At 40.6% G+C, this 26,925-nt stretch overlaps 1 protein-coding gene across 3 annotated transcripts in view; it reads right to left on the minus strand.

The window, feature by feature from the left end:
* The window catches only part of Zdhhc17 (zDHHC palmitoyltransferase 17), a 64,396-nt gene that overhangs the window by 26,680 nt on the left and 10,791 nt on the right, over window positions 1-26,925 (minus strand). For 2 of the 3 annotated variants that reach the window (XM_076920194.1, XM_076920193.1), the window contains exons 1-3: window positions 10,637-10,759; window positions 3,868-3,945; window positions 3,265-3,409 (exon numbers count right to left, since the gene is read on the minus strand). Coding sequence is in view for 1 of the 3 variants with exons in the window: in XM_076920192.1 (XP_076776307.1) it covers window positions 3,265-3,409; window positions 3,868-3,945; window positions 10,637-10,759; window positions 14,718-14,821 (450 nt within the window). In the remaining 2 variants the exon portion in view is untranslated. Of the gene's footprint in view, window positions 1-3,264; window positions 3,410-3,867; window positions 3,946-10,636; window positions 10,760-14,717; window positions 14,822-26,925 lie in introns of those variants that run through there. The other variant, XM_076920192.1, reaches the window with a different exon arrangement.

A 26,925-nucleotide genomic window follows, 5' to 3' on the forward strand; every position in this document is an offset into this window, starting at 1 on the left:
AGCAGGCGGCCTCTGAAGGTGGCCCCCAGCTTCTGCATGGTCTGTGCTGGATGAGCTCTATCAAGCAAGATCAAAAAGAGACTTCATCTCAGGATTGCTTCTTGCAGCTGACATGCCTTTCTGTCATTATTAAATTAATATAATAATCCCTGGGCATTAGCCTCTCCTAATGATTAGATTTTCTGCAGATCAACATAACTTTCATAAATTAATGCTGTTTAGATGAATTAATGATTTTATAGAACTCATAATTTGATTCAAATAATCTTAGGGAGAAAATTTTAACAGATTTAGTTATTTTGCTAGAAAGATGTAATAAAGCTAGAATCAAGACTAGAACATGCCCACTCCTCGTAACAGTAAGAACACAATAAGCTTTCAGACTCACACTAGAAAGAGACACAGGCCTGGGACAAATTCCTGTTCAAGGAGTAGCACTCAGGTCCGAGGATGAATGGTAAGACACAGCCATGAGAAACTGTTGCTTTGAACTTATGTGACCATGTAGAATGACACACTGCTTTGAACTTAGTATCAGCATCCTTCTGTAACTCCCATTTTGTGTCACATTTTATCTATGAGGTAACTGTCTAAGAACTTTTTTATAGAAAGGCCAGAGGAAAGAAATAAAGGTGGTGTGGTGTGCTGTGGTAACTTGGGGAGCTCTGCCCCATCCATCTATCCAATGTATATGTTTGCTTGTTTGCATGTGTGTATGTAGTATATGTGTATGCATGTAAGCATGCATGAATACATGTGGAGTTGATTGAGACAGACAGCCTGACCAGGCCAGAGAGAGAATGTATGGATGTATGTGTCTGTGTATATTTACCTGCATAAAGTATCATAACTCTTTTTTTTTTTCTTCCTCTCTGGTTCACAGATCTAGGCAGTGAAGGGCTTCTGGCTACCTGGCCAGAAAAGGGAGTGCTGGCAATAAATCCTTTACCTAATCCCCTGTTGTTAAACAAAAGGTGAGGCCATCAGCTTTTGGCCCCAATATAACTAAGAATCAAAGAGAGTAAATATTAGTAATACTAAGCAACGTTTACTTTGCAAGACCAAGTCTTGCCCACACTGTCACTTTCTAGAGAGGACCCAGCCCAGGGCTTTAAGAAGTTGCAGTTCTGGTTAACTGGAGCTAAAGAGTTGGCTGTGGTTAACAAGAGACCAGCACCACTGAAGTCAAACATGTGCTCTTCTAGAGTGATTTACGTTGGTTAGCTGGTTAGAGATTAGCAGTGATTAAGAAGAGACCAGCATTATCGGGCGTAATAAATGTAGGACTATTTCCTCAGGGTCAGCACACAGAAACTGTGGTCCAGAAGGGGCAGAGGTATATCTTATGCTGGCAGCTGAACTTGGCAGTGTAAGAATCATCCAGCTGGTACTGGTTTGAAGGCATGAAGGGGTCAGAGAGAACAACTGAGCCTTGGCACTGTGTGGTGGGACTAGAGTCCTGAAGAGAGGCCAGAAGAGGTATAAGCACATCCCAAGTGCATCAGAGACTGTAGTATTTAGAGATACCAGAGTCATGGACAAGCACCAAGGTCAGCAGCAGGTAAGTTGAAGCCGGCCTGAATCTAGAAGACAAGCCACCGCGTGTGGGGGGTGGGGACAGCTGTGAAAAGCCTTTGACGGAGCCCACAGTGCTGTGAGGGAATGCCAGATGTCTGACCCCGAGCTCTTCACACTAACTGCTCCAGTTTGATCTTGCTTTGTTCAGACTGTGATTATATATATCCTGGTTCCTCCTTCTTGGAGTTACAAGATTTTAGCTTGACTTTTTTTAAAAAAATTTTTTTGCAGAAGCCTGTATTTATGAAACCTACTATATTTTAGATGGACTCTGGTGTAGGCATGATGTTTTTGTACACTGTGTAAAGTTTACCCTTGTATTACTTGTATTATTTCAAATGCTGTTTTCTCTATCACACTATCTGTTTTCAGCATGGACATGGCTTTGTTATGTTTATTCTTAAAAGCTCCAATCTCAAGCTTGTGTAAACATTGCTCTTCATTCATTCTCTGACTTGCCAATAAAAGTCAAGGAGGGGTGGAGAGACTCGGAGTGAAGGAGGAGTCGTGAGTGGGTGGAGGAGCATCAGCACTGGATCAAGAGAGGGTGAAAACATGGATGGGAGCACTGTCTGGGAGGAAGCTGAAAGCTTGGAGGTTTCACACACAGTAATAACTACACGGTATCTGCCTCACTGATATTTTAATAAATCTTAGTCTCTCTGTGTGGTTATTGTGGAATCAGCTGATTAAAAAATAAACTGTTCTCGTACTAATTTTATGAAATCTATATTACTATAATAAGTATGTTACACTCTGGATATCTTAAAGGAACACAACTTTTAACATGTAAATTTTTTAAAGACTGTGGAACTTTGAAGGTTTAGAATATGTTTTATATTGTGATAATATTAACATACCATCTTGGTGACAAATGAGAAAAGAAAGAATTGTAATGATTCCATGTCACGTTGACATGGGGTCAATTATGTTGGTTAGTTTTATGTGAACTTGACACAGATGACAGCCAGTTTAGAAGAGGAAACCTCAATTGAAAAACATGTTCCCCCCAGACTATGACCCATGAGCAAACCTGTGGTACATTTTCTTGATCAATGACTACTGTGGGAGGGCCCAGCTCCCTGCAGGCAGTGCAACACCTGATCCTCTCGTAGTCCTGAGTGCTATAAAAAAGCAGGCTTAGCAAACTGTAGGGAGTGAGCCAGTAAGCAGTGCTTGCTCCCTGGGCTCTGAGTCGGCTCCGGCCCTGACTGCGGGCAGAATTGGGCAGAACTGGGCAAAACTGGGCAAAACTGGGCAGGACTGGGCAGGACTGGGATGGACTGAGATGTGATGTAAGTAAATAAACCCTCTCCTCTGCAAGTTGCTTTCACTTTTGCATGTTTTATCACAGCAATAGAAATCCTAATTAAGACAATATTTAAGGGAAATATTTAAAGAAAAATAGATTATGTATTTTTCCCTTACTTTCCACTACTTATTTCTATCACACTTATAATTTAAAAACCATTTAACAGAGAATTATCTTAATTTGTGACTGTATTTGCTCTTATTTTAAGTACATTAAAACTCAGTACAAAAACAAGTACTTTTTTTAACTCTCCTCATCCATCAGAAACTACTACTTAAGTATTTTCGGGTATTAAAAATGTAATGCTACAAAGATCAGGCATTTAAGCCATAAATAACACATGATTAAGACACACACTATTAAGACGTCTTTACCTGTCCTTTTGCTATAAGATAAGCAACAATTGAGGTATGTCCAAACTGAGCGGCCAGGTGGATACAGCTGCATCCTTCCCCATCAATTAATGAGGGATCTGCACCATATTTCATTAGCTGTACAACCATGGATAAATGGCCTTGTCTGAAAAACAGAAAGACAAACATTTAGACATTAAGTTACTTCAAAGACAGTCTTCTGGTTAAAAATATATGTGGGGGAGTTAAGAATGGGAAGTCAGATCACGAATTCTATGAAGTTGCTTTAAAACAAGACACAGGAGTTTACAGTTCTTGAAAGACTTAACTGGAACAACAGCTTTGATAAGTTAGTGAAACATAGTAACTACTAAGTGAGTTCATCCCAATATGACCCTAGAAACCCCAAGAACTAACCTGTGTAACTGTAAATGGAAATACTTCCAAAGTATCACATTTACAACTGGATTAGCTTCCCTAAGAACAACTTGTAACTTTGTTTCCAGTGAAGACAATTCTGGGCAGCAATAAATAAACAATTAACTATATTAAGTATTAGCATTATCACTTTAAAAAACAATAAAGGAACCTAAGGCGAAGGGCAACATAGAAGTAAATGTAAACCTTGTGGCCCAGTGCAATGGAGTTGAATTCAGGTCTCCTCCAAGTTGATCCACAATAGCACCTTTCGAAATATAGTATCTGTAAAATAAAATTTGTAGTAATTTATAGAGTTTTCATCTTAACTTTAAGAAATTATATGAACCCAGCACTTGGGAGGCAGAGGCAGGCGGATTTCTGAGTTCGAGGCCAGCCTGGTCTACAGAGTGAGTTCCAGGACAGCCAGGACTACACAGAGAAACCCTGTCTCGAAAAAACCAAAAAAAAAAAAAAAAAAAGAAATTATATGAAAAATAAAACATCTTCCACTATCAACCTACTTTGTGCCTTTGAAGATAAACAGTCTTTTCAAAGTTTAAAAAACATGTTTAATACAATTTCATATTAAACACATCACTTTTTTGTTCTAGAAGAAAAAGAAATGCTTTTAAAATTTAAAATGCTTTTAAAAGTTGAAAGTTTAAAAGTTAAAAGCGAGAGAGAATGGGGGGTAAGTAACAAAGAAAGCTCAAGGGAGTGGGAGGAACATATGGATCTCACTGGAAAGGAGAAATAGAAAAGATTTTGCAAGTGGTCTTGGGAAAGTGGGGAAGTCCTGGGAGAGACTGCTGGAACTGGGAAAGGAAGCATCTAGGGGACAAAGTAGAATCCCCGAGCAGAAGAAACTCCATGTATCTATAAGAGTGACCCTAGTGAAGTCTCCTAATGGGCAATAGAGAGCCCAAACCAGACAAAGTTCCCAGCGCGGAGACTGGGACATCTACCAGCCACAAAGCCTTGGACTTACAATATGTGCTGCCTGCAGGATATGCTGGAGTAATGACAACACAGAACTTGAGAGTGGCCAACCAATGACTGCTACACCACAAAAGGGAGCCCACGTCTAACACTATGTAGATGGCCAAGAACCAGAGCCTGGTAAGCCCAGAAACCTAGGATAGAACCAGATATGACTGGGAAAAAAAAAAAACCAGTGAAATAATTTCTACCGATATTGTTCTATACCCATAGTTCAGCACCTAGCTCATCTAGCATCAGAGAGGCAGACCCAGCAAGGGATAGGAGCAGATGCAGAACTCACAGCCAAACACTGGGTGAAGGTAGGGGAACCCCACAAAGAAGAAGGAGAAAGAATTCTGGGAACCAGAGGGGTCCACAGGCACCAAGATCACAGCCCAATAATCAACTAAGCAGGGTTCATAGGGGGTCACAGAGACTGAAAAGACAATCACAATCCCTGACGGGCTCTGAGCTAGGGCCTCTGCATATACCTTCTGGTTGCATAGTTGTTTTCATGAGACCCCTAACAGTGGGAGTGGGAGGGGGTACCTGTGACTCTTTTGCCCACACTTGGGACCCCTCTCCTCCTAATAGGTTGCCTCATCCAGCCTTGATGCGAGGGTCTGTGCCTAATCTTATTGTAATTTGTTTTGCAGTTAATATCCCTGTGAGGCTTTTTTTTTTTTTTTTTTTTAAAGAGAAACAGAGGAGGAATAGACATAGGTGAAGTGGAGAGGGGGAAGACTAGGAAGAGAAGGGGTAGGGAAGCTGTGGTCAGGATGCAATGTATATAAAGAATAAAAGTTAAAATTTAAAAAAAAAAAAAGAGTAAAAAAACCTCAAAATCATATAAAAAGGTACTCAGGCAACCACCAAGATCTGAACAACAACAAACTTCTGGGGTCGAGTAGTTGATCACAGAGCAGGTAAGAACAGCCCAGGCATAGTCTACTTTGAGTAGAGCAACTTTTTAAGTTTGACTTTCCTCAGAGGGTGAGTAAAGATGCAATCAAGCAGCAGACACAAAAGAAAGCTACCACCTATAAACGAGAAGGTAAAGGTCCTTCACTGTGCCCTATTTGCTATAAAAGACATGGTTCCAAAGAGAAAATGCAGCTTTGTTACTTCCTACACTGCTGATACAGCATTTTTATATATTCTGAAACAACAGGACCCAGCCGCTCCCTGTGATGCTCAACTATGGACTAATCAAGCATCTTAAATACAAATGCCGTTAAGGCATGCGGTAAACACTTCACACATAGATAGATACGTATAATTGAGACGTTAAAGCCATTCTAAATAACAAATGCATTCATTCTTAAGGCACACAGTTCTAAATTCTTAATATAACCATACTTACATGTTTAATTCAGAAAATATTGCTTCATATTAAATATGCATTAAAGTGGTCTTGTAAGCATTATATAATAAAGGGACCAAGTTCTCTATCATGCAACAGAGTTAAAGAAACCCAACAAGATAGTTCCAGGATGTGGGGTTCTTGTTTTCTTTGGACACAAGGTATCACTTTGTAGCACAACCTGACCTGGAGGAGGAGTAGCTGGATTAAAGATGTGTCATCATCATGCCTGGGTTCTATTAGGAATACAAATGGTGGGGGCTGGAGAGATGGCTCAGAGGTTCCCAGCAACTACACTGTGGCTCAATTATCTATAATGAGATCTGGTGCCCTCTTCTGGCCTGCATGCATAAATGCAGGCAGAACACTGTATACACAATAAATTATTCTTTTTTTAAAAAAAGAACACAAATGTTTACATAGGTGTGAATTAGTCCTTAAAGTGTCTGATTGAAAATGTTTTGAAAAGACTAGAATTTAAAGCCAAAAAAACTACTTCAAAACCTCAACTGGGATCTCTTTTTAAACAATTTTGTTCTTTTCTATAGAGACAGTGTACATCTTGGGACATTTTTACTTGGTGAATTTGATACGATTCAAGTCAGTGTTGGGTAATTATTAAATGGTTTTCAAGAAGAGTGACTTCTATTCCTTTTCTTTCACTGTAAACTCCTGCAGGAGAGTACCATGTTTTCATAACACGGTGTTTTTACCCCAGATGTAAGCCTTGAGCTCAACATGTCAAGCATTTAAACTCATAGCTTGTACAGACTTATTTATGTTTTTAATTATGTATATGAGTGTGGGGTTATACACATGAGTAAAGTGCCCAAGAGGCTACAAGATGTCAGTTCCCTTGAAACTGGAGAAGCAGGCAGTAGGGAGCTGCCCACATAGGTGCCGGACCTCTGAACTACCTTCTAACTCACTCTTATTTTTATACTTATTTTTATATTCAAACCTCTGTTCAATACTACAAAAAAGGTTATTGTAGGGGATTGGTTTGGTAGTGCTATATATTCAAATGCTAAATACTAAGCCCTAAGGTCTGGTTGGCCCCTGACAAGGAGATCCTCCCATACACCAAGTGATGTTATGTTACCTGCTCCCAAAGTTCATTGGTCTATAAAAGACTATAAGGTCTGTGACTGGCCAGTAGATACAGGTAGGCAGGCTTTCAGATACCTGGCTGGAGATCACTGGTAGAGAAAGGAAAAAAAAGAAAGAAGGCCAAGGAGGAAGAGGCCACCATGAGAGGAGATGGGCCATGAGCACACAGCCATGAGAAACAGCAAGCAACAAGGGACACGTGGCTGGGATATAAGTTAGAATAGCTCCGAGGCCTGCCCAGTCTAGACGGACAGCTTGTAAATAAAATACCCAGTGTCTTTTATATGTGTGCCTTTTATATGGACTAGCAAGACTTTAAAATTCATTTTATAGGGTATCATCAGAGAATGTTCTTGCAGGCACTAATGTCCTCTAAGTTTTGAAGAGGGACTACCAATTAACAAGAACATTAACAGGTATTTAAAAGACAAAAGCCAATAGCTACAAGACAAATTTCTCCAGAAGGGACACCTACTAGAATCAATCTAGGCCATATTTTTAAAATCTCTAGAAGGCTAAGGAATTGGCAGTAACTGTTGCCACCAAAGCAATTATCAAAGATTAGCTTATAACAAAGACAATGGTTGATGGGCCACATAAATGTCACTTTTAAAAGTGTGTTTCCTAACACACAGTTTAGTCAGCATCACAGGTAGGTATGTTAGCAATAAGAAAGCAATCTTGCTCCTGGAAGTGCTAATAAAGGTTCTAAGGTGTTGAATCTTAGAACATGACTACAAACTATAACTGCAGTTATAATCCAAACTCATCTTTTAATGTGTAGAGTCCTTTTTTTGTGTGTCCCTGGTCATCACTGTATAGTGATGACTCTGGACTCCGTCTTGTTGACTTCACCATTTAACCATTTAGAATCCTTGCTGGAAACCATCAGCTCTTTGACTTAAGGCCCACACAAGATGGAAATCATGCTAGGTCCCTCCTAGAAACCTAGCCAACTCCCCAGGGCTAGCAAAGTTGTCCATCTTGGAGAAGCTAATAACAATCCCTTTACCAAACCAGCATGATTTAGAACTACATTCTGAATGCTTACCCTTATGTCCGCAGGTAAGTATAGATCTCACCCCTCCTTAAAGAAACATCTTCCAACAGACAAAGGCCATTACAGAAAGCCACAACCAATCAACACCCCGAAGACAATGATCCCGTGGTATCCAGCCACAGCTGATATAATCCCTGCCCCTAAGGCTCATGGATCATAGCAGAAAAAAGAAATATTGTACAACTAAAGGAACATAAGTCTGTTTGTGTGTAAGAGATTGCATCTCTTAGATGTCAGAGAAGCTACACCTATGAAACTCCATCAACATGGCTGTCTAAACATGACCCAAACACTAGAGCACACCAACAGACATGCTGACATGGAAGAGGAAAAGCTCATGAGACCTCAACCCTAAAAGTACTACAGGGAACTAAAGAACACTGGGCGAAGAGAAAGAGTGTTTTACAGAGAAGAGCCCCGGACTGGCTGGTCATCCATGAAAGAGTGGCCAGCCCTGAAATCACAAACATACCACTAACATTGTATGGATTGAGTACTTTGCATTTATTTATTTAGAAATGTATACAATCTATATGTAATGACGATGATAAAAATTAGGCCATGAGTTTGAGAGAGAGCAAGGAGGTATATAAGAAAGGTTAGAGGAAGAAAGAGAAGGCAAAAAAAAAAAAAAAAAGTCAATGGCTAAAAAGATTTTTTCCAGAACTGATAAAAATGTTACTGTCAGCTGGCAGTGGTGGCGCACGCCTTTAATCCCAGCACTTGGGAGGCAGAGGCAGGCGGATTTCTGAGTTCGAGGCCAGCCTGGTCTACAGAGTGAGTTCCAGGACAGCCAGGGCTACACAGAGAAACCCTGTCTCGAAAAACAAAAAAACAAACAAACAAAAAATGCTACTGTCTTAGCTTTGGTTTCCAACAAGGCACTCTTATAAGGGTCAATATTCAACTGGGGCTGGCTTACAGGTTCAGAACCTCAGTCCATCATCATCAAGGTGGGAGCATGGCAGCATCTACGCAGGCATGGCGCTGGAGGAGCTGAGAGTTCTACATCTTGATCTAACTATAGTCAGGAGAAGACTGGCTCTCACATGGCTAGGAGGAAGGTTTCAAAGCCCACCCCACAGTAACACACCTACTCCAACAAGGCCACACCTCCTAATAGTGCCACTCTCCGGGCCAAACACATTCAAATAACCAAACCTACAAAATCAAAATTAAGTCAAATTCAAGATTAATAAATTCCATACTTTGTAGATATATCATGTGAAACTGCAGAAAGAAATGGAAAACTTTAAGAGGAACCAAACAAAACAAACTTCAAATGCATAATGCTTATATCAATTTCTCAACAGCAAAAGCCAGAAACAGTACACTAGCCTCTGGGATGGGTGGCACAGAAAAGCAGACATACACATCTGTCAACGTAGATGTCCACCCTAGTGAACGTCCCCTCATAAGATGAGACACAGTGCCTCCTAGTCAACCTGAATCAGATACGCGAGTGCACTCAAGACTAAGGAGACTCAAGAAACTGAGTGAGGGAGAAGGAGCAAACAGCACACTCTACAGGAAGCCGCCCCTCAGGACATCAGGCCTTCCATGGCCGTCTCTTGTCTTACCTTCTAGGATTTAGTGGCTAGTGCTTGCCCTGGCCTTAGTGTCTGTCTGCTCTTCCCTCTCTGTGCTGCGTTTACTTGTCCATTTAAAGCAGTCTGTTTTAGATTCATATCCTCACCTGAAATAAATATCTTTGGTCCAAAGTATCAAAGATTGCTAATAGACTCCTACCACTCAGCTCTTATCTCTTTCTTATTAATGATAAACAGATACACACTAAAGGACAGAAACCATTTTATACTTAGAATGTAAGCACTTATCACACAGCCCTGCCTGCTGTGAATATAAGAATGTCACCTATCATTGTTTTCCTTGCTGCTTTTCCCTCTAGAATCCTTACTAAGAATAAATTCCAGTCCGACTCTACCCTTGCTTCGCACTTCCCTTATTGTGATATTGGGCAGCAGTCAAGCTTTCTACTTGAGTTCTTCAACCAGTTGTTACAGCTAAAATGGGGTTATCTCAACAATATGGCAAACAGAAATGTGTGTGCGAAAGTATTCTATAGGACTCGACCCGTGTAACTCTTCAATAGGCTAAACATGAGTTTTGGGGGGTATTGTTTTTCTTTTAGGTATACAGAAAACACCATGAAAGGTATTGATTTTTAGAAATTGTCCTTTCTTCCTTCCTTCCTTTCTTTCTTTTTTGATTTTTCAAGACAGGATTTCTCTGTGTAGCCCTGGCTGTCCTAGAACTCACTCTGTAAATCAGGCTGGCCTCGAACTCAGAAATCCGCCTGCTTCTGCCTCCCAAGTGCTGGGATTAAAGGAATGAGCCACCACTGCCCGGCAGAAATTGTTATTTCTTATGATAAGTAATTTTAATATAAAGCAATAGAAAAGCCAAAAGCCTATTAATGAAGAGCGCAGAACACGTACTTGACTAAATCTATTCGGTTATTGATGGCAGCCCAATGAAGAAGTGTAACATTTTCTTTGTCTGGTTGCCGTACATCGTAACCTGCTTCCACCAATTCTCGGCAGCGTTCATATATCCCGTATCTGGAAAAGAGAACAAGTAATTGTCTCAGTACTTAAAAACGTTTAAAACTAAGCATAGTATTTTCTGAGGTATTGCTTTGGGGCAGTGACGGGGGAGGTGGAAGATGGGACAGGATAGTCCACGTTGGCCTTAGGGCCACAGCAACATCTTGCCTCAGCTCCCAAGTTGCTAGAATCACACTTGACTTAATGCTTCATTGTCATTACTTACAAATTAAAATGATTTTCAAACATACATTACTTAAAATAACAGTATTTCAACAGCTTTTACTAACCCTTGCAACTCTAAAATATTTCATTTGTAACAACGTAAAATTTCATGAGGTACAAGACAAAAAGATCTCAGAAAAAATATAAATCAGCCAGTTTCTTTATAACTTAGTTCAGAAAACTATAAAGATTTAAAAATTACACAGAAGCTAAAAAATGTTAAATTTTAAGAAAATATGTAATAGGAAATACACAAGACATTAGAGAATATCAAGAATAAATGCTGTTTTATATGAACCCTAGGATTCTCCATTTATAAATTTAGCTGATATTCCTGAAGGCAAACAAAACTTTCGTGGTGGGGTAGAGAGGGGGGTTGGAAAGTCCTGTGATTTGGGTCAATCCATGACACACTAGGGAAGGTCCCCTAGAAAGCTCAGGAAGAGGCTCACATCTAAGAAAAGGAAGGTAAATGCACAGAGTGACCCTCATCACTGTGTGCCAACACATACTGTCCTGAAGATTTACTCTTACTTCATCAGTGTTTGCATGCATGAACTTATATATGCCAAGTGTGTGCTGAGACCTTGGAAGCCAGGAGAGCTTTGAATCCCCTGGAACTGCAGCTACAGACAGTTAAGAGCTGTCACGTGGGTCCTGGTTTCCCCCTAAGGAGGTTTTTACTCATTAGTATTTTCCAGGTTCAAAGCTCAATTATTTAACTATTAAAAAGAAGTTTTGTGAAAAAAAACAAAAGTCATAATAAAAAAAAGTAAGCCAAGGCAATAATTTGTATGACAGTGGAGCTACTGATTTTAATCTAACAGGAAAAGGTAGAAAACCATATTAATTTTAATTGCATAAAGAAAATATTTAAATTTCACTAACATTATTTTAGTTTGCTTCTTGTTGCTGGGATAACATGCTGACCAAAAGCAAGCATAGTTTATGGCTGTATCACATCCATCACTATAAAGGCAAACCTGGAGGCAGAAGCTGAAGCAGAGGCCATGGAGGGGTGCTGCTCACTGGCTTGCTGAAGAACAAGCGCTTTAACCAATGAGCCACTTCTCCGGCCACAAAGTTAACAACTTTTAATTAATTTTTTAGAAGTATATTTTATCCATTGTATACATATGCGTAAGTGTGCATATCCATAGTGCATGTCAGAGCACAGTTTACGGGAGTCATTTTCCTGACACTCTGAGTTCCAGAGAAACCATCTAGCCAGCCTGTTAATGTCTTCTTTTATTAAAGACTTGTTTTTATTAACTGTAACTGTGTATGTGTGTGCAGGTACTGCAGAGGTCAGAGGCATCAGATCCCCCTGGACCTACAGTTATAGCTATCCTATAGGTGGGTGCTAAGAACCAAGAGTAGCAGGCTCTTGACCACGGAGTCACCTCTCCTGTCACCACCCCTCCAACCCTGCTGCCACTTAATATAAAAAATCTCAAGAATTAAAAAAAATTTTTTTAAAAATCAGAAAAGCCATCAAAACTCCATTAACAAGCTACATACCATCATTTTCTTAGTCAAAATATTAGATCTCTGGAATTATGTAACACAAAAACTAACTTGCATAAATTTGACAAAGTGTACTTTGGCAATCTTTGTTTCTTTGGAGTTTTTTGTTTGATTTTGTTTTTTCAGATTGGCCCTGACCTCACAAACTCCTGCAGTCTCTCCCTCTGCATAGAGCCCTAGCTGAGCACTGAAGGCTGGCATATGCCACCACCCAGACAATGTCTTCTTCCTCACTTTACATCCTGCTCACCGCCCGCTCCCTGTCACCTGTCCCACAGTCCTTTCCCAGCAAGTCAAAAATGGGGACGATCCTCCACAGGGAAGGTTACAGGAAGAATGAGCAACAAGGAGACACTAACAGCAAACATTAGAGCCTCTGCTTGTATGTACAGTGTACCTAAAAGGGAAACACACTGTACACACATTTATAGAGCCCTCATACTGTTGCCATCCCTGGTTCTGTCATGCATGTGTGTGCGCGCGCATACACACACACACACACACACACACACACACACACACACACTCACACACTCACTCACTCACACACACCATTATGTATAATTAGTATGTATCAGTATACAAAAATATATGCTAGTAAAAACATTTAATAGAAGAAAAAAATCAAGAGAGACCTTGCTCCTCTGATAGTTTCCGTGTGTCTAACTTGAATTAGTCAATGTGCTAGAGGAGCAGATCTGTCAAGTACCATGTTCTTAATGCTTTAGTTCCCACATAGGAAGCTGCTCTGGAAGTCTGATACATTAAAATATCACTTTTCAGGCAGACTATGGTGGTGGTACACACCTTTAATTTCAGTACTCAGAAGGCAAAGACATGCAGATCTCTGAGTTTGAGACAGGCCTCATCTACAGAGTGACTTCCGGGCCAGCCAAGAACATATAATGAGACCCAAAAATAAAACAAAAGCCTTTTTCCTCTCCCATTGACAATATCAAGACTTTTAAAAAAGAAAATAGATGGGAAACACATTGGGAAGAAGACCAGGGGAAGAGGAAGGACAGCGAGGGAGGCAATATAGGGTTAAAGTATACTATATGGGTACATGGATATATCATAATAAATCTATTATTTTATAAAATTAACAGGTGCTAATGTGCTTTCCTATGATCAAAAAGATCAAGACGCGATCAAAGTATACTATGACTATTAACTGTGATATATATACCTAACTTCAACAATTCTAAAATGCTGAAGGACTCAATTCATGTTTCTCCTGTCTGCAGATAAAAACAGCTGTTGTATTTCAACTTCCAAATGATTTGAATTATAACATTCTTAGAGTCATGCATCATTTCCTTGTCCAATCTCACAGACCAACATAATCTGACATTTTAAAGACCATATTCTGAACATTTTTGTGGTATCCCTTAGTATAGTAAAATATATATAAAACATTAACTGCTGGGAGCCTACTTTTAGCAGAAAGCGGCTAGATTATCTTTGCAGCCATCTGGAACCATATACCCTGATAAGAGATTTGGTTTTCAATGGCCTACAACAGCTGAAGCACACTGTGATATCCCACATATTTTGTGTTGTTGTTTACTGCCCCTGCAAGGCACACGTGGTAGCCACGCCTGCAAAGCATGCGGTTCACGTGCTGTCCACGTGCTATCCAGGCCATACATGCCTATAAGGTGCACGTGGTATCCAAGCCTGCAAGGCGCACGGTGCATGTGCTGTCCACGTTATAGACGTCTGTAAGGCTTACGTCATATCCACACCTGCAAGGCACGTGGTATCCACAAGCCTACAAGGCACGTGGCAAAAGCGTATAAATACCTCAGAATTCCCTTCAATAAAAGAGATTTGGTATGAGACTTGAGACTTGATCAGAACCTCTGTCTTGTCTCCATTCTTCGCGTCACCTGCCCCAAGAGCCCCACTCTCTCTCTTGACCAGAGCACTTAGCCCCAAAAGCATTGAGGCAGAATAAAGGCCACAACAATTAACTATTGTATTTGTGTACCTGGCTGAGGGATAGGGAATATGGGATAGAATCCCATGATTTTAAAGTTGGAAATGTTTTCTAGTTGTTTACATTCAATATTCTTAAAGCAAAATAATAAATTTCCACAAAATAGCAAGTACCAAAAGCTAACAGCTGGTGGAAATTACAATAATTAACTGAGATACTGGCATTTCCCCAAAGGCATTCTAATATGTAACTCAGATTCAGGGAAACAAGAAACCTTACTGTGTAGCCTTGACGATGTCCCATGTGCTATAGTCATCAATATGAGTTTTCCGCCCAAGAGGTTCACCATAGCCATGGTTATAATGGCTCTGTGGTTTGATTTCCTGTTAAAGAGAAAAAGCACATAAACAAGAAATGAAAACCACAGAAAATATTTTAGTACTTTTATTTTGGTGCTATTTGACAAATATTCATTATTGAAGTAATTATGCTTAAAATCCATATTCTAGGGAAAAAGCATGGTCAAATGATAAATCTACCCCTTGTATACATCCCCCAAACTAAAAAAGCTCTGCAATTAGAAATTAACAGTAAATTAGAAACTGTCTCTCATACCAGTCAACTCTAGGTTTTGTGAGAGTCTTATTCTCTTCTCTTGTACCAACCCTTCTGTCCTCTACTGGAGAACAGCCTGAGGTCCAGCACTGCCCCCGACACGCCCTAAGACACTAAGAAAGGGAAGAGCTCACACGCGCTCAGAGGAAAACATGCAAGAGCATTCCTCTCTAAGCATGGTACAGCATACCTTTAATCCCAGGCAGTCGGATCTTCTTGAGTTCAAGGCCAGCGGGTCTACACATTAAGTTCTAAAACACTCAGAGCTACATAATGAGACCCAAACAAAACAAGACAAAACAAAAAACAAAAATCTTCTATTCTCCGGTACTGGCTTTTCCTAACCGTTCTAAGTAAACAGGCAACTCTAATAAAATGTCTAACTGCCCGAATCCAGTTATGCATCCGATAACACTTCAGTCAACAACAGACGGCCACACAAAGCTGTAGCTACATGGACCTATCCTAGGGCTGATAATTTCTTATCGCCTGGTATTCTCACGATAGCTTCTAGGCACTCCATACACAGACATATTACAACATGCAGCAGCATTACCTCCCTGATGGCTGAACTCTCAGGCGAGAGCTGCTAACAACCTCTCTGCTCTGTACTCAGCTCCTCTCCCACATACTCCTCTAAACTCCTCCTCAGCACTAGGCTTAAATACAACAGGGCCGAAACACGCATCATCGCAGTATCTACAGCACAGCAGAGCCTCCCAGGATACTAGTGCCCTCTTTATCAGACAGAATCTCACTGAGTAGCCCAGACTGACCTCAAACTCACAATGCTCCTGCCTCAACTTCCCAATACTAGCAACTGGACATGCACCACCAAAAAAAATAAATAAATAAAAGAATGGACAGGATTTTTTTTTCTCATATTGAAAAACATTTTAATCCCAACACTAGGAGGGCAAAGGCAGTTGATCTCTGTGAGTCTGAAGCCAGCCTGGTTTACATAACAAGTTCCAGAACAAGAGTTACACACTAGAGAGACCCTGGCAAAAAACAACAAACAAACAAACAAAACCAAAACCCAAAAAACCCTTTAACTCAATTAACATTTCTTCATTTCTTGAAGAGGATATGAGTATTTCTAGTTACATGACAATGTTTGCAATATATTATTAACTATTTTCCCATGGCAATGGACATTATTTGAAAATTCTCCCTACTTAAAATAACATTTATGATGGTTGTAGTGGCACACACTTTTAATCCCAGCACTCTAAGGCAGAGGCAGGTGGATCTGAGTCTGAGGCCAGTCTGGTCTACATAGTCAGTCTTAGGACAGCCAGGAAGGACTACCTAGAATAGCTGTCTAATAAAAAAATTAATTAATTAAAATAAGTATTTTCCTACTGTATTATTTTTGAAAATTTCCCATTCACATCCTTTGGAGTAGAAGAACTTTACTGGAGTTCCAAGATTCATCTAACATGTTTGAACTAGACTTGTATATGCACAATTACATATTACCCATTTTCTTACTTACAGATATCTGTACCATTTCTAGTACTGTTGATTTATAGCTTTGATGTATTTCTGACATTCTACAACAGTCACATACATTAACCTTTTCCTTGGGCTTCTCTGGTTTTGATTTTTATATTTAAATACAACTGCAATCATTAGTGCTATTGTCCAAGTATTCCCGCTTCTCAAGCACACAGATTCTACAACCTTGGCCATCTGAAGTGTAAGTGACAGATCCTTATTTTTAGCTGAATATGAACAACAAATATATGCCTCACTCTCACTTTCTCTGGGTCACAGACATTGGCAATCCTTTAAAGAGCAAAACAGTAAAATTCTGGGTCTAAAAGTAGCCCTTGCTTACCCTAAAACGTATGTGTATCATGAACCAGTAACACTGAAGCTGTTAGCATGTCAGGGTGGAAACGTCAGCAGAACCGTAGTACAGTTCTAAGAGCTACATATTTTGTGAAGTACTACACAAAATACGTAGATAGATCTCTAGAAGTCATCTTTATTTTTAAAAGATGGTTATAACTACTGTACGGTTTTGCTAATTTAGGTTTACAGTTTTCTTATATAAAAAAATTTCCTATTTTTATAAAAGTAATCATTGCTTATATATATATATATATATATATATATATATATATGTATGTATCTTTGTGTGTATACACACACAGAGATAGATAAGAATATCTCTTTGAATAGTCTACAGAACAATCTAATTTCCTAAAAATAGGTGGTACTGTTTTTTTATTTTCATGCCCAAGCACTAGCAAAAATTATCAAATTACATATATTAAACATTTTGCAAGGCTGATTCTAATCAATGACTGTGTGGAATTGGATTGCTTGCTGCAGGTTCTGAAACAAATTATCTTAGGCTAGCTTAGCTCCCCAAACAGCTCCTTACAGCCTACCTCTCTACCTGTGCTAACCTTTTAACTATTCAGCAAATCCTTCCGGAATGTATGAATAGACTTCAGAAAGTATCTGAGGCCTATGGGAAAGACATCCCTACTCGGGGAGGTTTGTTGTACTCTTAGAACACAGTACCTGGGGACCTCAATCTGTGTCCAGACCACAGTCACTCGGGCTTACATCTAATAAATTGTCTTACTCCTTTCTGGGTGAGACTATGTTTTTGGCTTCCCACTTGACAATAATTATCAGTTTTATCATCCAACTCGAGATTCTAACAGCATGCTTTTAATACATCTCCTAGCTGAGCTGAAATGATCTTGGAAGTCTCTTTTCCTTCTTCGTGATCAACAGCACTTACCGGATCCTAAACGAAAATCCTCAACACATTTCCAAAAGGTCCCAAAACACTGGGTCAGATACAAAACGCTTCTGAGAGATTCTGACAAAGTGCCTTTTAAGTTGTTTTTCCTTTTAAAATGTAAGACTTACATACATATGTGCATTGCTATTTAAGCTGTTACCAAAATCTAAGTGGTGCAGGAACCGAGGGAAAATCCTGAGAAATGATGGGTGATTTCTTAGGACAATAAACAAAGCATCACACATCCAGTTCAACATACCACCGTGATCAGCAAGACTCACGAGAGGAAATAACAGGATTAGATGCACAATCCTTCCAGCTAACACAAAGGTATTCTGACACCCTCCACAATCAATCTTTCTCCTTCCTGTCCTGGGGGGGAATGAACTAGAGCTGTCCAAGAAATACGTTCCTTGACTTTCTTGTTTGCTAGGATGTCCTAGCAGCCAGGTCGGGTAGCACACACCTTTAATCCCAGCACTCAGGAGATAGAGGCAGGTAGATCTCTGAGTTTGAGGCCAGCTTGGTCTACAGAGTTCCAGAACAGCCAGGGCTACATAGAGAAACCCTGTGTCAAAACCAAAATGAAACAAAACAAACAAAACAAAACAGTATTAGCTAGATAACTCACTCCCCCTTAACTCTGGAGAATACTTTTCTCTGGACAAACCCCTCCTGACCTTTCTCTGTGTCCCTTCCCAGCACCTCTTGGTCCACCCAGGCCTCTGCCTGCCCCACACGTCTTACAGGATCCTCCATGGACCTGTCCCCGCTGACTTTTTCCTTCAACTCTAATATCTATCACGCCTCTCTACCCTCCCTACACATCCGCAAGCTGTGTACTTTAAAAACGGTGCTATCTTATTTATACCTTAGCTCACGTTAGCCATCCTACGTAGAAGACACACTTGGGCTTAGGCTGACTTTTAAAACCTTCAATTCACAATTCAAATAGCACTTTAGCTCCCTCAGACACCCAGCCAGCTACCCTACTCCCTGAGCTCCAGTTCCTATGCAAACAGATCGTTAGGCACTGTGTGAAGGGATTATGTTAGTTTGGTATCTCTTTTGTAACAAACCTAGTGGCTTAAAACAACACAAATTTATTATCTTAGGCTACTGGATCAGAAATCCAAAACCATTGTTCCTGCTTGCCCCAGCATAGATCCTTAGTCATCTCTGCAGACTCCTTCATAGTCCAAGCTGCAGGGTTGGCACTGTGTGTAGTTCACTCAGTTATTAATACCTATGGAGATACTCAAGTACTTACTTTCTCAACTGGGACATCTTAAGAGTTCTGTAGTCTACTCTGTAGGACTCATAGACTCCCTCTCCCTGAACAAACTTTATTTAAGCTCTATTGAACACTGAAAACTGGCCCACTAACAAGCCCAACCTGGCTTCAAACTTGTGAACCTCAAGTTGCTTCCCGCATGCTGGTGGTATTACAGGCGTGAACAACAATGTTCAGCTGAGCCCCTTTCTTGACCTAGACTCCTGTCCTGGTTTGGTTCCACAGCCCAATTTTAGCAAGAATACTACTGGGTAAGTTGAGAGAGAATAGCTTTAAATTCTTCAAAGAATCTTCTTCCCTTAAGTTGTCTCTATATTGGACAGGGTGGAGGTCATAAAGAGTTGTGGGGAACACAACTTGCTACTTCCAGCAAGTTCAACCTCTCTCTTTAAAATGCAGGAACCCTTGTCAGATCTCATTCTTAGTGGTATGATCCAGGAAAAAAAAAAAAAAAAAAAAAAAAAAAAGCTGAGAGGACAAGCAAAGCTGTACGTAATACCCTATTCTGCACAAGTGTATCAGATAGCTTTATCTCAAACACCAGAAGCAAGCACTATCGTTCTGAGATTAATCAGCACTGATACAGATAGTTCTCCTTCACTCAATGGTAAATGGTATTTCACTGCACCAATAAATCACACAAAAAATACTGCCCCTGCTTATTCTTTTAGAAACTGTGCTAGTTAGATTTAGGTAAGCACCTATCTGCAGATAAAATGACTCAGTTTCTTGAACGTCACTATTAAACTGCCCTCCAGGGGGCAGCATCACTTTATACCTTCACTAACAATACAAACGCTTTCCTCTCACTGTGCTTAGATTTACCAGACTTCTTCAGAGAGACCTGAGAAACACCAAACCTTACCACCTCGGTTTCTATTTCCCTACAGCAAAACAAAAAAAGCTTGTCAAACTGGCCTGGGGACTTAGCAGCAGGAGGTCAGACTATTTTACAAGGTGAGGGCGCGTGCGTGACTAGAGATGGTTTAAGAAAGGATGGACAGAACACGGAATACCTACAAGTCTTTTAGGGAAGTTTTGTAACTAATAAATTAGCCTAAAAGTCACAACAGAAATGAGGCCAATGGAAAATAATAGTGTTTGGTTTGGTTTCAAAAATCGAGTTTTTCCTCACTAATAGAAATGGTGTGGTGACAAGAATTGGTGGCAAATAAGGGACACAAGTTAGTGTGGCCCTCATATGCAGCACTGAATGTTCAATACCAATGAAAGAAATCAAAATCTGGATAAACAGACATACATACTGTATTTATTTATTCATCATAAAGATGCCCATTCTTCTCAAATTTATACATAGGTTTAATGCAATTTCCATCAAAATTCCTCAGGATTCTTTGTAGCTACAGAAAACGTTATTCTAAATTTATATAGGAAGATACCTGCTATCTTCTAAAAGTCAATTTTAAGAACTATTACAAAGCAAAAGTTACCAACATCGCAAAGGGCTGGCTTAGTTTTGGACACAAAAAGACTCAAGAAACAGAACAAAAAAACAAAACAAAACAAAAAAACCTAAAAATTAAAACCGAGGTATTTGCTCAACTATTTTTTAACAATATAAAAGCAGGGCAGTGGTGGCCCACGCCTTTAATCCCAGCACTTGGGAGGCAGAGGCAAGCGGATTTCTGAGTTCGAGGCCAGCCTGGTCTACAGAGTGAGTTCCAGGACAGCCAGGGCTACAGAGAAACCCTGTCTTGAAAAACCAACCAAAAAAAAAAAAAAAAAAAAAGGTGGGGGAAGAAAAACAATATAAAAGCAAGTTAAAGAAAGAGTTTTTGGAAATAAATGGGAATCCATAGGCAAAACTAAGATTTTTTTTTAAAAAAAGATCAACCAATTTTTAAAACTCCAAATTATATAAAAATTAACTGAAAGGTTACTAAAAAACTAAAAGTCAATGAAAAACATTAAAAGCTAAAGCTATCATAGGAAAAAGCACGCTAGTCAACAACTTAATCTGGACCTTTGTTTTCTAGCCTCCAAAACTGGGGAGGGCTCTCCACGTGTAAACCATCTGGTCTGTGTCACTTTATACCAGCAGCCCCAGTAAACTAGTACAGACAAGAGATACTTGACCAAAGATACAGGAACGAAAATATGCAGGAGAACAGATATCTACTATCCTCAGCCACTCGGGAAGTGGCTATCTGGCTATCAGGCAATGGCTTTACATCACAAACATGAGGATGGGCTAAAAGTGTCCAAGGGTGTGGTTGCCCAGCCCTGTAATCCCACCGCCCAGGACACTGAGGGAGGAGCATTACAAATTCCTGGCCAGTGTGGAAGCCGGGAAGGGCTACACAGAAAGATGTGTTCTAAGAAAGGAGTAGGTATCAGGCTGAGACGATGGTTCCTCAGATAAAGTGATTACGTAAAGACATATGCCTGCGGAGCAGTGGTGTCGCAGGCCTTTAATCCCAGCACTTGGGAGGCAGAGGCAGGTGGATTTCTGAGTTCGAGGCCAGCCTGGTCTACAGAATGAGTTCCAGGACAGCCAGAGATACACAGAGAAACCTGTCTCGAGAAAAAAGAGAAAAAAAAAAAAAGCATATGCGTCTGATAAACTTGAAGCCATATGGGTATGGTAAACTTGTCTTTAATCCCAACCCTTGGGACACAAGGGGCAGGTTCCCCAGCACACTAGCCGACCAACCTGGCCAAATGGTCAACTCCAGGTTCAGCAAGAGACCATCTCAAACTATACGGTGGAGAGCAACCAAGAAAGCCAGTATCAACACACACATACACACCCCACATAGAGAGAGAGACAGGCAGGGTGGGTAGGTGGGTCGGTCATAATTTAATAGAATTGCTGTCTCCACAGCTATTTTTAGGCTTGACATAAAGTATCTGAAACAAGTCCTACCCTGTCATCTTTGGCCTAGTTAGAGCTTCCCTACTTGAGTGACTGCAATATAACTAGTTTGTTCCGTATTTTCTAATCTTAAATCAAACAACCCCACAGCTGTTAAGCATGATAAAACCTAAGGGTCAGTTATTAGTGCCCGTATAAAGCAGCTCCTCATCCATGTGTGTCTTGGGGGCTGAGAGACAGCTTGGCAGATAAAGGTGCTTGTGGGTAAGCCTGGGAACCTCAGTCCAATCCCTGGAATCGACACAAGGGTGGGGGACTCAACTCTCTTAAGCTGTCCTCTGAACACACGTGCTGTGATACAGGCAAATCATGTGATACACCACACATCATGCATGCACATTCAATAACTGTAAAGGTACTGACTGGATAGCAAATCCACAACCCTTCCCTTCCCCAGGAGAAGGTCAACACCACCGCACTCGTAACCCTTAATAAAGGCGCATCAAAAGCTGTCTCTCCTCTTTCCCTACTTCCAGTGCACCTTTACCCTCACACTGACTGAAAATTTCTTCTGGCTCATGCACTCCTGTCTTGCCTTTTAACACACGCCTGATCCTAACTCCACACCCGTCCCCCTGCCAGCAATCTCTACAGAGTGGAACCTGAACTGAATTACAAAAGAATTCTGAAAATCAGGCTGGAAAGAAGCCAGAACAATGAAATAATAAAGCAACATCATCAAATACCAATGAGGATGTGGAGATTATATCATACATACTCAGCTGATGGGAATGTAAAATGCATAGCCACTCTGGAAAACAGCTTGACTTCTTAAAAACACTCATATACAACTATGTGATCCAGTAACTGCATTTCCCCAGAGAATTAAAATTTTGCTTACATAAATGTCTGTATACAAATACTTATAACTAAATTTTAAAAGTATGTCTTATATATACATATATATGTGTGTATGTTCTATAACAAATATAATAACTGAAAGCTGGGAACCCAGGTCATTTACAGTGTACGTATATTCATACTATGGAACAGCAGTCAACAACAAAAGGGAAAGAACCACAAGTACCTGACAAATCTCCAAGAATTATGCTTAATGTGAAAAAAAAATCAATCCTGTATGGCACATTCTAAATGATCCCACTCATGTACTACTTGTCTGTGAAAATGTGTATTTGTGTACACATGTGTGTGCATGTGCATGTATGGGTATGCATGGAGATGTGTGTATGGGTTCTGAGGCCTAAACTTGACATGGGGTGTCTGTCTCAATTGTTCTCCATCTTTTTTCTTTTTTTCTTAAATTTATTATTTTTATGTATGGCATCCTCAGAGGCCAAAAGAGGGTGCCAAATCCCCTGGAACGGGAGTTCCATGCACTTGTGAGCTGCCCGATGTAGGTGGTGGGGACGGGCCTTCTGGAAGAGCAGTAACTGCTCCTAACCACATTACTGTTTGAGACAGGGTCTCTCACCGAACCTGCTCAGCATCTGGACAGACCGGCTGGCTGGCCAGCTCTGAGAACCCTTTTGTTTCTGCTCCCAGCTCCAGGCCTACATTTGCACACTGTTCAGCCCTACTTTTACATGGGTACGGGGGTCATCTCAGGTTTTCATCCTAGCACATACAGCTTTTAACAACTAAGCAATTTCTCCAAAAGATGTCTGTGGAAAATGTAGAAAATGTAGAAAACCTACACAGGTGGACGTTGTCCAATACAACTTGTGCAATATGAGGACAGCCCTTAGTTTCATGCTGTCAAAAGCAATAGTTGCTAGTCACGTCACATGACACCAATACACACTCAAGATGTCAGTTTTATGACTGAAACGTGAATTTTTATTTTATCAACTTTACTTATTTCCATCAGCCTCATGCCACTGGAGGATACTGCATGGGAAAATACAGTTTAAACCCCATAAAAGTAAGATTATGACACTCTGAAATAGAATTATACCCAAACAGGGTTCAGGAAAACACTACAAATTTTAAAACACATTATACCACTTACATGTTAACAAGAAAATAATTGTATGTAAGCATGTGCTTGAAATATTTTTATCTGCCAAAAAACCTTCTCAGCAAATGCCCCCAGTAGTGGAGGCATCACCTCCAGAGCGAAGCATTTTTGTTGGGGAAGTGGCACTCACTGAAGGACTTCTCTCCCACCACACATCCTGCTGCAGTTGTTAAAATGTGACAATTATGTGACTAACTCTTAAGGCTTAAAAAGTTCTGTGGCTTAAATTTCTCATATCTTCAAAACTCATATGCTATCCAATTTTTTAAAAAAACCACACATTAGAGTGATAGATCTTTCATAAAGTGTAAATTTATATTCAGCCCACAATGCTATAATGCTAGGTCTAGGCTATTTCGTTTTCCTCCCAAGTATGCTCCTTTTCTTCTACTAGACTATATTCGATTAGAAACACACGCGCGCGCGCGCGCGCGCGCGCGCGCGCGCACACACACACACACACACACACACACACACGCACGTACACTCAAATGCTGCACTGGGGCGGTAGCTCACTTGGTAGAGTAGCTGCCTGATATAAGCATGAAGCCTTGGGTTCAATCCCCAATAAGTCATGGGTTGCGGAGCTCCTGTAATCTCAGCACTTTAAGACAAAAGGCTCAAAAATTCAAGGTCACAAATTCAAAACCTGAAATAAACTGAGATTTTTTTTCTCACATGCACACAGGAAAGTTAAATAATGGGAACTTTTGAAATCAAGTTAGTTAACTTTCCAAATAAGTAAGATCCTGCATATCTATACTATGGTATTCAAATGTTCCAAATAAATCAATGTTTACAACTGGTTCATAATTAAAACTACAAAACCATTGAAGACTGATGAATATTTACAATTTCAGATAAGGTACATAGACAAAGAAAAATATCAAAGTTAAAAAAGAAACCAACAGAGAAAAGCAGTATTGACAAAGCAGCCATTCCCTCATCTTGAGCTGCACAGGAGAACCAAGCTGAGGACCGAAGAGGCTCAGCAGGTGAGGAGCACAGCTCTCAGAGCTTCTACCCCACTGGCTCCTGAAGGCAACAAGTCCAGGAGCTCTGGCCCCAGGGTCTGACACAGCTGTGCTCACATGTACAACCCCATCCCAACACACAACAGATACACATAATTTTAAAACTAAGTAAATTTAAAAAAAAATAAAAATTATTAAGAATGGCTAATTTTACTTCCTAAGTACTATTCTGAACTTTATTTGGAGACTATGAGAGGACAAGACTGCTCCAATGTATGGCTGAGGGCAAGGTTTTATTACAGACATGAGAGGAAGGGCAGTCAGAGGCATCTGGAAGAGCCCAGAACGGAGAGAGAAAGCAGCACACTAAAGGAGACCAGCAGACTAGATTAGGCTACGGGGTCAGGAACATGGGGAACGAGAGGAAGACAAAGAAGAGACCAAGAAAGAACCATAGGGAGAGTGTAAGCAATCTAGCTGGGTTATAAGGAGACATACGTAGCTGAGGGAGTGAGCTGCTGAGCTGAAGAAGGTGATATAGACAAAGCCTGGAGGCCAACAGGCACCAAAGAGAGCATTTGTCCCTTCTGTCTGTGAGAAGGAAACTGACTGGATTGCTGACTGAAGTGAGGAACAGTCAAAGAGAGCCGTTTACCCCTACTGCTGCTGCTGCTACTGCTGCTGCTGCTGCTACTGCTGCTGCTGCTGCTACTCCTACTGCTACTGCTGCTGCTGCTGCTACTGCTGCTGCTACTTCTTCTACTACTTCTTGCCCAAAGCAAAAAGCGCCATTCAGAGCAAAACACAAACCTCAGTTCCAGAGTTTGAAAATGTTAAGCTGTTAAGCCTACAGCACTTGGTACATTAACGCATACCATAAAGAATCCTTAAAACGAAGGTTTTCTATTATCCTAGTGTTTTCAGGAAAGAAAATCGAGACACCCAAAGTAAAAGTACTGTGCCCAGGCACAGAGTTTCTAGCGATGGATGTGACAGTTGGAACACATCGATTCTTGAACTCAACGCTCTCTCATGCACAAGGATGCAGTCTGGCAGACCTTTACAGCATTGCACATGAGGACACAGGGATTTTAAAGCAGTATCAACTCTCCTTCCCAATTGGCCTCTAGTACCCACGCAGCTTTGTAATTTTAACCGTGGTTACACAGGGGCTGGAAGATGAGTCGGGAATCAGGTGCTGCTGCTTAAACAAGCGGATCATCAACATCCTTTTTTTTTTTTAACTCAACAACATCAAAATTTTAAAATGTAGTTAGGGCTGGGAAATGCTCAGTCAATAAAAGTCATACCCTGCTGTCATGACGACCAGAGTTCAGATCCCCAGACCTACATAACCAACATGTGGAGCACGAGTGCACTTATGAGCGAGCCTAGCACTGGCGAGAGAGAGACGTGGGTTGGAGAAATCCTGGGGCACACCGGACAGCCCAGCCTAACCACTGAGCTTCATGGCAATGGGACCCTTTCTCAAAACACAAGGGCAGCTCCTGAGGAACACCACTTGCAGTCCTCTGGTCTCCACATACAACACATGCATGCACACATGCACATCTGTATACACACACACAATCTGACCGAACTGGCTGCCTTTTAAAGGATTTTTTAAAGTTTATTGTAAAAAAATTGGCAAATGGAAAAAAAAAAAAACAAAAAACAAAAAACACATCACATCACGAGCGAGCTAGCTGGGCATAGTGGTGAATGCCTTTAATTAATCCCAGCTCTTGGGAGGCAGAGGCAGGTAGATCTCTGTAAATTTGAGGCTAGCCTGGTCTACATAGTGAGTTCCAGGACAGCCAAGGCTATCTAGTAAGTCAGTCAGTCTCTCTCTTTCTCTCTTTCTCTCTTTCTCTCTTTCTCTCTCTCTCTCTCTCTCTCTCTCTCTCTCTCTCTCTCTCTCTCTCTCGCTCTCTCTCTCTCGCTCTCTCTCTCACACACACAC

Source organism: Arvicanthis niloticus, chromosome 22 (genome assembly GCF_011762505.2).
Source record: "Arvicanthis niloticus isolate mArvNil1 chromosome 22, mArvNil1.pat.X, whole genome shotgun sequence".
NCBI classification, from domain to species: domain Eukaryota; kingdom Metazoa; phylum Chordata; class Mammalia; order Rodentia; family Muridae; genus Arvicanthis; species Arvicanthis niloticus.